The sequence below is a fragment of the Rousettus aegyptiacus genome, unplaced genomic scaffold, assembly GCF_014176215.1.
Source record: "Rousettus aegyptiacus isolate mRouAeg1 unplaced genomic scaffold, mRouAeg1.p scaffold_m13_p_17, whole genome shotgun sequence".
In the NCBI taxonomy this organism is placed as follows: Eukaryota; Metazoa; Chordata; class Mammalia; order Chiroptera; family Pteropodidae; genus Rousettus; species Rousettus aegyptiacus.
The window spans coordinates 20,762,302-20,773,574 of NW_023416292.1; the positions used below are offsets into that span (position 1 = coordinate 20,762,302).

The 11,273-nt window shown below is 52.3% G+C and overlaps 1 protein-coding gene across 3 annotated transcripts; it reads left to right on the forward strand.

Annotated features, from left to right (window-relative positions):
* The first annotated feature begins 895 nt into the window (after positions 1-895).
* SELE (selectin E) lies at positions 896-10,686 on the forward strand. Of its 3 annotated transcripts, XM_016148620.2 has the most exons (14): positions 896-986; positions 1,301-1,376; positions 1,905-2,291; positions 2,834-2,941; positions 3,311-3,496; positions 4,270-4,455; positions 4,560-4,748; positions 5,661-5,849; positions 5,972-6,160; positions 6,363-6,539; positions 7,086-7,196; positions 7,840-7,861; positions 7,966-8,038; positions 8,982-10,686. In XM_016148620.2, the coding sequence occupies exons 2-13, from the start codon at positions 1,322-1,324 to the stop codon at positions 8,021-8,023; spliced, it is 1,857 nt and encodes a 618-aa protein (XP_016004106.2). In that variant the 5' UTR covers positions 896-986; positions 1,301-1,321; the 3' UTR covers positions 8,024-8,038; positions 8,982-10,686. The 3 variants fall into 3 exon arrangements, with proteins under 3 accessions (XP_016004106.2, XP_036090576.1, XP_016004107.2); XM_016148621.2 differs by having other exon boundaries at positions 904-1,376; XM_036234683.1 differs by lacking the exons at positions 7,840-7,861; positions 7,966-8,038; positions 8,982-10,686 and having other exon boundaries at positions 7,086-7,305.
* The last annotated feature ends 587 nt before the right edge of the window (positions 10,687-11,273 follow it).

The following is an 11,273-nucleotide window of genomic DNA, read 5'->3' on the forward strand; positions in this document are numbered from 1 at the left end:
TTCTTGGAGGAAGCGGGCAAGGGCAGGACAGGGGCTCATCGTGGGGCGCAAGAGAAACATGGTTTGGGGCGGCAGTTAGGGAAGCCGGCTCTAGAGACTGACGGCCTGGGTTTCAGCCCCTTGGCTCTGCGCTTTAGGATGAGAAAAGTAAAATCTTTGGTGCCTCACTTTCCTCATCTGTAAAATGGGGATAATAACAGCACCCACTTCATAGGCCGTTGAGGATTGAAGAGCCATAGAGACGAACACGCGAAATACTCAGAACAGGCCGGGCACACAGTAAGCATTCAATAAATGTTAGAGACACGTTCTGAATAAATGTTGGAGTTATCCTTTCTAGTAACTTAGCCCTAACTACGCACAGACTCTGAGGACTGATGTGTCCCTTGTGACTCATTCCTCTGCGAGACAGCGCGCCTCGAAATGGGTTGAGGTGGCAGGCGAGAGGGAAAAAGTGAGGGTGACCCGGTACTGACGGCTCCAGGGGAGAAAACCGAGGCCAGCGGTCCCCAGGTGACAGCGCTGTTCTTAGTGTGTGCACGTTTGTAAAATTCTTATGACAACCACTATTACGGAAGACACACTGCTAATCAGCAAAGCTTTTCGACTTTTTAAAGGTGTTTTGTGTTCTTAGAATTAAAAACTATGCATCTGTGGCATGTTAATAGAATTCAGGTGAAATAAAAAAGGTAGAAACGAAAAGAATTGGTTCTGACGGGCAGGGTCTCCGACGTCACTGTAATTTTTAGCATTATGGATATTCCCCGGGGAACTTTCTGGACTGTGCTGGGAAATTCCTCTTCACAGGGCTCGGCTGTGCCCTCCTGTTACTCACAGGAAGCCGGCTCTCCTATAAAGGAACTCCAGCAGGAGCTGTGCTCAGCTCTTCCTGGCTGACTTAGCACTAGACGTTCAAGGGCAGCACAAGGCAGAAGAGGCAGAGACGCCCCAGGAGTCGGATTTGGAACCAACCTCGACGCGGAACGGTAAGTCATTTCCAGAGCCTTGGGCATGACACTTGGGTGACCAGCGTGAACAAAGCCTTCTGATCACAAACGTGGGGAGCCTCTCGCTGTACCCAGACTAGCGAAAACCTAGCTTTTCTTTTCGACTTAAATGATGAAAACCTTAAACTTCCTCTCTATTCATTCGGATACACATCTTTGAAATAAAGACTGTGACTCTGGAATCCTTTACCTAAAATCTTGTAATGCTGTTGTAAACATCACTGCAGGGCGGTGCGAGTAACTGGTTACCCGGGATTCACTCTGTCATTGATTTTTGTACCCCTCCCCAAAAGCCTTTCAAGTTGGATCTTCGGATGAGAAGAACTGAAGTCATGACTGCATCGCGGCTTCTCTCTGCTCTCCTTCTGGGTGAGTCGATGCTGTTAGTTGGATCAGGGATGCCCGTCCTCCATCCTAGGCACTACTGAAAATCTGGAGCATATGATGCCTCCTTGTGGGGAGCCGCCCTGTGCACAGGAGGATGCTCAGCAGCATCCCTGGCCGCCCCCCACTATGTGTTACGCCCTGGACTAGGGGCCACCTCCTTCGCCTCCACGCCTCAGCTTCCTTACGTGTGAGGGGTTGCTCATAAAACGAACACCTCTGCTCGAGGCGCTGTGAGGGCGCAGTGCCGGGGTGCAGATTAGGTGCTCGGAAAGCTGTTATTCTGATTATTGCCCCACTGTGAAGTGACTGATAGGTCACGGTGGGAAAGCACAGGTAAGGCAGTGAGTGGGAGTTTCTCCGCCCACTCCCCTTCTTACTCTGGAAAGGGTGGAAAGAGTTCGCGTCATCCCAAAGGTCACTGTGCGCCAAAAACGAGACAACACAAAGGCCAGCGAAGAGCCAGGCCGCAGCGGGACTGACCCTTCTGCCCCCTTGCGCCCTCCCCCTCAGCGCTCCTCCTGTGCGAGGAGAGTGGGGCCTGGTCTTACCACGCGTCCCCGGAGCCCATGGCGTTTGACGAGGCCAGCGCGTACTGTCAGGAGAGGTACACCCACCTGGTCGCCATCCAGAACCAGGAGGAGATCCGACACCTGAACGCCGCGTTCGACTACTCCTCGAGTTACTACTGGATCGGGATCAGGAAGGTCAACGATCAGTGGGTCTGGATAGGGACCCAGAAGCCTCTGACCGAGGAAGCCCAGAACTGGGCTCCGGGCGAACCCAACAACAAGCAGAGCGACGAGGACTGCGTGGAGATCTACATCCGGAGGGAGAAGGACGCCGGCAAGTGGAACGACGAGAGCTGCAGCAAGAAGAAGCTCGCCTTGTGCTACACAGGTGGGCGGGGCGGCGGGGCGGGGGCGGGGCGGCCTCCGCGGGCCTCTCGCCCAATGGGGGCCGGGGCGGCGGCGGGGGGCGCTCCCCACCCGCGGGCCTCTCGCTATGCAAAAACTGGCTATTATGTTGATTTCATATCCTAGAAGAGACAGTTTCAAAACATTCTGCTTGACTGGTAAAGAAGCTCTTTTTGCTTCTTTGTGTGACTGTCAGCAAGAATACACACACACACACACACACACTCACACACGGCCCTATATATACACAGTGTGCACACACATGCACGGGGCAGGGGGTTTAGTTTTAGAGCTTGTGATAAAGCGAATTCTCTGTGCTCGGTGCCAGGCGCGGCTGTGCCCTGCACACCTGTATGTTAACGTCAAGGTTTAAAGCAAGTCAAGCCTCTAACTCGGCTTTGGCGTCACGTGACATCCGGTCACACTCTCTGGCACTCCGTATCACGGGTGGCATCTCTGTTGCACACCGCTGATCCTAATGGCAAAGGAGCTCACCCTCCTCGTCATGAATTACGCTTCCCACAGCTGCCTGCACCCCAACGTCCTGCAGCGGCCATGGAGAGTGCGTGGAGACCATCAACAACTACACCTGCCAGTGCCACCCTGGCTTCAGGGGACCCAGGTGTGAGCAGGGTAAGTCTCGATCTCACCTCTACCACCGCTCCGCATGTCTTCCCTTCTCTGGGGCACATGGTGGCACCGGGCTGGTGGTTAAGAGCTGAGCCTCTGGGGTTCAGATCCCAGAGTCTCACCACTTAGCAGCCATGGCACCTCGACCGGGTGGCTGACCCCGCTGAGTCCCAGCTTCCTCCCTGTAAATGAGGATGACGACGGCCCTAACCTCATCGGCTTGGGGTGAGGGCGATGTGAACAAACGCAGACACGTTTCTGCGGGCCTGGCACGCAGTGCACATCCATCGGGCAGTAGTCATAGGTCCCAGTCTCCGTCCCACTTTCCGGGGGCCGAGAGAGGCACAGGACTGACTTGCGTTCCCTTTTCAGTCGTGACCTGTCAGGAGCAGGAGGTCCCCATGCACGGGAGCCTGGTTTGCGCCCACCCTTTGGGGCGCTTCAGCTACAACTCCTCCTGCACCGTGAGCTGTCAGGAGGGCTACCTGCCCAGCAGCACTGAGGCCCCGCGGTGCACGTCCTCGGGGAGCTGGAGCGCCTCCCCTGCAGCCTGCAACGGTAAGTCTCCCGGACCCGGCACGGCAGGCGGAGCGCTCCCCGGGTCCTCCCTCCTGCCGCGGCTTCCCTTAACATCCAACGTGGAACATTTCCCAACTCTGGGGAGAGCTCTTTGTCGTTTTTAATCAGACTGATCCTCTCGGCCAGTACAAATGGCCAAGATGGCCCCTGCTCGGTGTGAGGGAGGTTTTCTGTGTTCGGAGTGGGTGTTTCTGGTGACCCGTAGAGCCTGCGGCACAGCAGAACCACACTCCAGGGCTCTTACCGACTCTCTCACCTTCTTCCCCTGTGTGACGTCAACAAAGGATAAATTTAGGACCATGATAATCAAGTGGTCTCTACGTATTTCTCTCCCAGTCTTATCTTTCTGGGCCAGAGACAAAAAATTCTTTCCTCCAGGGCCCACTGGACTGAAATAAATGGGCATCCTGCGTACGTCACTGTTATTTTTATCATGACATTAAGTTGTGATAAAAGTCACAAATCCTGATTTAGTATCTGTTTTTTCCCTTCGTTTTTGCCTTATATAAAATAGATGAGAGATCTGATGAGAGATTTGATCAACCAGGTCAGAGGTCCCTCAGCATAGTCCATGTAGAAATCAGAAAGATGAACGAAGCATACAGGCATTATTGCGGGGGGCATGTCCCAGGAATACTGTGGGGCTTCCGGGATCCCCCCTTCAAGGGCAGCTTCCTCGCTCTGGTATAAGCTCCAGTGCGACAGGGAGTGACGTCTTCCGTGAAGTTCACGGTGCTCTTCTGAATCCCCAGTGGTTGAGTGTGACGCTTTGACACGCCCTGCCAACGGACACGTGGAATGCTCCCCGAGCCCCGGGAGCTCGCCGTGGAACACGACCTGTGCGTTTCGCTGCGAGGAAGGATTTGAATTACGGGGGCCCCAGCGCCTCCAGTGCACCTCGTCCGGGACCTGGGACCACGAGGCCCCGACGTGCAGAGGTAGGGCTGCTCCACGTCCAGGCTCACTGCGGACATTCTCTTCCTCTCCCTGTCCTCCGAGCCGGACCCGCTCACGCTCACGTAAACGGGTGTCTGTGTTCCAGCCGTGACGTGCGGCGCCCTCGGCCGTCCTCAGAACGGCTCTGTGAGCTGCCGCCACTCCCCCGCCGGAGAGCTCACCTTCAGGTCATCCTGCGCCTTCACCTGCGAGGAAGGCTTCCAGTTGCGGGGACCGGCCCAGGTGGAATGCACGGCCCAAGGGCAGTGGACGCAGCGAGCGCCAGTGTGTGAAGGTAAGCCCAGGGGTCTCCCTGTACGCCCCCTTGCCTCACGCACGGTGACCCCACCACCCCAGGCCGAGCAGCTAGCGTGAACCCAGACGCCTGCGTGACCTGCAGAAATCAGATTTGATGGGCGACATTCATCTCATACCCTGGGATTCGTATAAGAGAAACAATGCTCGCGTGGGGAAAGACCCATATGTGACAAGAAAGCGTGCTTTGCTGGTTTTTCACTGTGCTGTGCCAATGCTTGACAGACACTGGCACGGGGCGGAGGGGGCGGGGAGTCACACTGGAACATTTAAGGAGGAGGATCAGGAGACTATGACTCGATGCTATACCTTTGGTCAAACCTTTCTTCTAAAATTGCCCATAACTAGCAGAGATGAGACTGCTTCAAGCATGGTGTCGGCTAGAGAGGCACCCTCAGTGCGTAAACACCGAAATTTAATTCACTTTAAAGTGAGAGCAAAAATATTGAAAATCGGCAATAGTCTTATAGCCAAATACAGCACAGAATAAATTCCAGTGGCAAAAAGGCACGAGACTGAAACCAAGCTGCGGAGCAGACACACTTTCTGCGGCCGCCCTCCCGCCTTCCTCTCTGGCGCCGTCTGTGAACACCCGGCGCCCGTAGTGGTTCTCTGACTGCGCAGAGTTTTTCTCCTGGCCCTAACTTCCTTCGCATGCCAAACAGTGCTCAGAAATCCCTGGTCCTGTTAGAGGCTGTCCTCTAATTAGTGCCATTGTCAACGAAGGGGAATGCAATTCAAAGAACACCCAGCCGCCTCCCCTGCGGTCCAGGGGGTCACAGTCTTGAGTCCTCTGAGTGTTGCTTTATCCAAAACGAACTGGGTTCGCTCGAATCCCAAGGACGGTCCTGTTCCACCGCAACATTTTCTGACCGCTGTTCCGGTGTCTCAGCTCTCCAGTGCAAAGCCTTGTCCATCCCAGAGAGAGGCCACGTGAATTGTCTTCCCAGTGCTTCCGGAAGTTTCCAAAGCGGGTCCAGCTGCGAGTTCTCCTGTGAGCAGGGGTTTGCGTTGAAGGGACCTGCAAGGCTCCAGTGTGACCTCACAGGGAAGTGGGACCATGGGGAGCCCACATGTGAAGGTACGTGTTTTGTTTTTAGTTTGAGATAAAAGCTACGGACGAGCCGGGGACCTGGCTACTCGGAGAAGCCTGTTGCTGCCTGATATAGCCAAACTTCTAACGACCCCGCTCTCGTCCTCCAGCTGTGAAATGTGACGCTGTGCGCCAGCCCCAGAGGGGCCTGGTGAGGTGTACCCACGCCCCTGCTGGGAGATTCACGTACGGGACCTCCTGTGCCTTCGGCTGTGAGGAAGGCTTCCAGCTGCATGGGGCAGCTCAGCTCGAGTGCACACCTCAGGGACAGTGGACACAGGAGGTCCCCTCCTGCCAAGGTAAGACGCTGTTCAGACTTTAAAGGGCACAGGGCAGGCACCTCATGAGTCTCTGAACCTAGATGCCCCCAGGCGCTCGGTCCTGATTTCCACACGCTGAACACCGAGCAGGGCTCAGTTCCGTCTGCTGCCGACTCTTCGGCCAGTCTTCGCAGTCCCCGGTGCGCTCCCTAACTTCTGTCCGTGTGCCGCTCGCTTGCAGAGGTGCAGTGTCCGGGCCTGGACGTCCCCAAGCTGGCCAACGTGAGCTGCAGCGGGGCACCGGCGTTCGGCGCGGTGTGCGTGTTCGCCTGCCCGGAAGGATGGACGCTCAACGGCTCGGCAGCGCTGACGTGCGGTGCCACGGGGCACTGGTCTGGGGTGCCGCCTGCCTGCGAAGGTGAGGCGTCGTCGCTTGGTGGCGGGCGTCTGGGGGACTGGAGAGGAAAAGGGGCGTGATCTGGCGACAGTGATGAACTGGTCGTTCTGTCCAAACCAGAAAGGTCAGAGGGTCGGGCGCCCAGGGGAGCGAACCGGCGAATGTTTGGTTTTATGGGGACACAGAGAAAATAGAGGAGGTGACGTGCTGATAGAAGGGGTGAACTGTGATAATTGGGAAAAGGAGAGCTGGAGCGGAGAGGAGGATGAGAGAATGAGAAGGGAAGGAGGGACGGAGTCGGGGGAGGGACGGAGGGACGGAGGGACGGAGGGAGGAAGCAGTGCTCGCCGAGGCGCGGTGTGGGGCCTGGCAGCGGGGACACGGGCTTGTGAGAGCGGCCGGGGTGGATCTCGAAGGCCCTTCATGCCCCGTCTCCTCACGCACTGAGCTACACGGCTCTCTCCCCGCTCCGTGCACGGTAATCGGTGTGCACGGGAAAGGGCGGGGACCAGCACGGAAAGACTGCAGACGGTTCCTGCTCGTGACGGTCCTCCCCCGTTTCCTCAGCTCCCACGACGTCCAGCGTCCCCTTGGCAGTTGGACTCTCTGCCGCTGGAACCTCCCTCCTGACGTCAGCAGCGTTTCTCTTCTGGCTTCTGAAACGTCTTCGGAAGAAAGGTGAGGGCGATGAGGAATGTACTCCGGAAGCATTTTTGAAAGTCATACCTTTTCTGTCATCCGGGTTCCAACAGTAGTTAGAATCTAGTCACCAGGTAAACGATGAGCCGCAGCCCAACCGCACGGAAGTCTCGGGGAAGGGGCTTACCGCGCCGCGGCCTCGGGCGCTCTCGGGCTGGCCACGAGCCTGCCGTGGCCAGTGCTCCCAGGAGGAGGGACGCGATGTTTCCAGGAAACTCAGTTAGGATGCAGGCTTAGGTCAGGGAGTGTCCTGTAGGAAACACGCAAACACAGCTCGGCACATTTGTGGTTTGGCCTACGGAGTATTCAAAGTTTTTTGAATTAAGTTTTGATGTTGACCCAAAAGAGGAAATTCCACATGGAGCCCAGATTTGAGACTTGTCATGAAACTGGCGGCTGAACCGGGGATTATTTGCTTGTGGGAGAAAACGCTGGGCCCCGCGGCCGAGCGACCACTTCGCTTCCGTCCCGGGCGCCGCCACGCCGTGCTGGCGCCCTGAGCACCACAGGGCCCCGCAGCGTTGAGTTTGCAACTCCTGATGATGCAGAGTCCTCCTGTTTCTGGATCTGATATGTCCTTAAAGCCATTTAGTCCAAATTAATGGTTTTCTTTTCCTTGCAGCAAAGAAATTCACTCCTGCCAGGTAAGCTGCATTCTCCTGCGTGGCATGCCATGCAAACTCTACCCCTTTTTCTCGCTCCGTGTTAAAAAGCAGTGTTTGACCGAGTTTCCTCGTGTATTCCACAGCAGCTGCCAAAGCCTTCAGTCAAGTGGGTCCTACCAAATGCCTTCCGGGTCCGTCTGAGTCCCAGGGGATCAGGTAAGCCTGGAAAATCACGTATGGTTTTGAGAGGAGATGCCCTTTGCACACGTTCTGTTGCTCCTTAAGCCTCTAGGTCTGCCGGTTTTGGGGGAGGGGTGGGGAATCACCACCTTTCCTGTCTTTTATGAAATGTGGCTTCATTTGTTTGTAGAAGGAGGGGAAGGAGCAGGGCTCTGGCCTTTACGGACTCATTTCCTTGATGAAGGCTAATGGTGATGGTGATAGACAGCCCTTACACAGCGCTCACTGCGTCTGGGGACTGCTCTCAGTTGGGGAGTCTATGAGGCGGCGCTGTTCCTACATTATTATTATAAGGATGAAGAGGCGGCGCTGTTATTACATTATAATTATAAGGATGAAGAAAAGGGGGCACAGAGAAGTTAGGCAACTTGCTTAAACTCTCCAAGCTAGTAAGTGGTGTGACCGGGAGTCCGGGCGAGGCGGTCGGGTTCCAGAATCTGTGGTCTGAACTACTCTGCTCTGCTTTCTGGGAATTTGGAAGGTCGAGTCCCCTCCAAATAGATATTTGTAATTAATACTTTTGTGTGTGTGCAGTTTTAGGTTTACAGAAATAGTGAGCAGAAAGTACAGACTTGCAGCCCCCCCCCCCCGGCCCTGCCCTCCTTTGCTTCCATCATTGGCACCCGGCATCACTGTGGCATTTTGTCACAGCTGACGGGCCGGGGTTGACAGTTATTACTAACTGAAGTTCACAGTTCACACTAGGGCTCACTCTCGGTTTTGACAAGGTACAGTGACAAGAATCCCCCATTACAGTACCACGCAGAATGGGTTCACTGGCCTAACTGAACAGGACTCAGGTGCTCACATTCGGACTAACCAGCACAAGCACACGCCGTGAGCAGAAGATGAGTCTTGCTGCTGCTCTTGGCATGCAGAGCATTAAGCGTCCTGATGGCACACACTCTTATCCTTGCAGGGCACGAGTGAACAAGGAAGTCAGGGAGACACCCGAAGATGGCGAAGGCAGTGAGCTCTCCTCGCGCCTCAGGCCCTTACCTCTTGCACTTGTACGGCTGGAACCGCGGTGCCCCAGAGGACTTCAAAGGACCAAAGCCCAGTGGGCCAGGCCTGCCCACCACCAAAAAGACTCAGTCTTCTCTTTCCTATTCTCAGGATCTGGGAAGTGCTGGGTACTAGAGGGAAATAACCTTCCCTTCCAGGCAAAATTGAAGAGACCAAGACTCTGGAATCTCAGGATTCCTTCTCTAGTTCTTCCTTGCTCATCTTGAAATCTTTGTAGAGAAACACAGTATTTTGTAACATTGTTTCTTTCTTTTACCCATTACAATGTTTCAGCTGCTGATTATAAAGTTGTCATAGGGTTGAATAGTGACTGTCAAGAGCTTAGAGAAAACAAATTGGCCAATGATATTCTATTACTGACTTCATGAAAAAAAACAAACTTTTAATGCCCATAGTTGAGTGCATGGGAGTGTATTAACGGTGCAAAACCTACTGAATACTCTTATGAGGAGTACTAAGCATAGTCTTAATCACTTTTATCCCTGTGGGATTCACTCTTTTTAAAGCGTCCTAGGAGACTGTATTCTTTTTACTTGCACTGAATACATATTCTGTAATTCTTAAATCAGTACAAGTGATGTACGGGCTTTAAAATATGTAAATGTTAGGACTATGATTGGGTAGTAGTTACTTATCCTAGATCACCACCTCTTTGCTTATTATCAGAGACCAATGTTACATCTGCAGTGAATGTATTTCAAAAAAAAAAAGGGCAAATGCTGCTCCCTAGCAATGAATAATGGTAATCAGTGTAAAGGTTTGAATGTTTTACTACAGTTGCTTTTAAAAACATGAATAGAATCAGGAGAGTAAAAGCTAAATGGCACATATCTGTACACTGTCAGGTTTTTTTCTCAGAAATGTGTGGTTTTCATGATGAACACCTCCATGAGGCCACACGTTCTGATCTGATAGAAGCGTAAATGCAGATGGTTGAAGGTACAGTGAACGTGGTTGTTGAACAGAACATGTAGAAACACGGATGTGCTCCGTGCTCCTGAGAAGGTGTTGAACGGAGAATTCCCGTACGGCACGTCAGACTCTGAATCCGTGACAGGATCGGCCACATAAAGGCTTCATTCCATGGATTTTTACGAAGCAAAGATGTCTAATGATTATTTCTTAATTGTTTTATGGTTTGTTAGGCTGTTCTTGAAGAGAGAAAAGCCCGTATTAGCAAGCATTTATGCTTTTTTATAAGGGAGTTTAAAATTCCTAAGGAATCCAATTATTAGTTGATGACTGGCAATGAGAAATTGTCGGTCAGTAATTGCCAAAGCTGCTCCAAACTCACAGGGCGTGAGGATCAAAACTCTCCCATACTTCCATCAACTTAGCATGTATTGTAAAAGCAAAGTTTCAGAGAAGCATTGGCTTCGTACTGGCAAAGGCAAAGCCAAAACTAAACAGAGAGAGAGGATACGCATCGGAACAGCAGAGGTTTTTAAGGGTCAAAAAAACTCTGGGAAACAAAAGAGAGAGAAAAACAGCTTTTGTGATCAGACTACCTATGGAATGATAAATTACCATTATCTCCTACTGTTCAAATGTTGTAAATATTTATATGTACTGCTGTATGAAATATAAATGTGATCTGTGTTTGGGTTTTATAAAGTATTTTAAATTATGATTTAGAATATTTTACAATTTTTAAAGTATGTATTTATTTAAGCTTATGTCATACTTATTATATGTGACATGACACTCTAAAGTTTGATAATAAACATGTTTATATTTAGCTCTGTGCATGGGTTCTTTCTTAAAAATCCTAGTTTATTTAGATAAAACTCACATACTGTAAAACTCGCCCCTTTTAAGTGTACGATCCAGTAGTTGTTGTTATATCCGTAAGGTTCTGGCAACCGTCACCATTATCTAACCCCAGAACGTACCTATCGCCACGAAAGGAAACCCCATGCCCATCAACAGTCATTCCGCACCTCCTCTCCCCCGGCGCCTGGTAACCACAAATTACTTTTTGCCTCTATGGATTTGCCGATTCTGGACGTTTCGTATACATAGACTCATACACCATGTGGCCCTCTGTGTCTGGCTTCTTTCACTTAGGATAGTGTTGCAAGGTTAATTCGTCTGTAGCATGTATCTGTACTTCATTACTTTTTATGGCTGAGTAATACTCTACTGTATGGATACGTCACATTTTCTTTTTCCATTCATCAGTTGA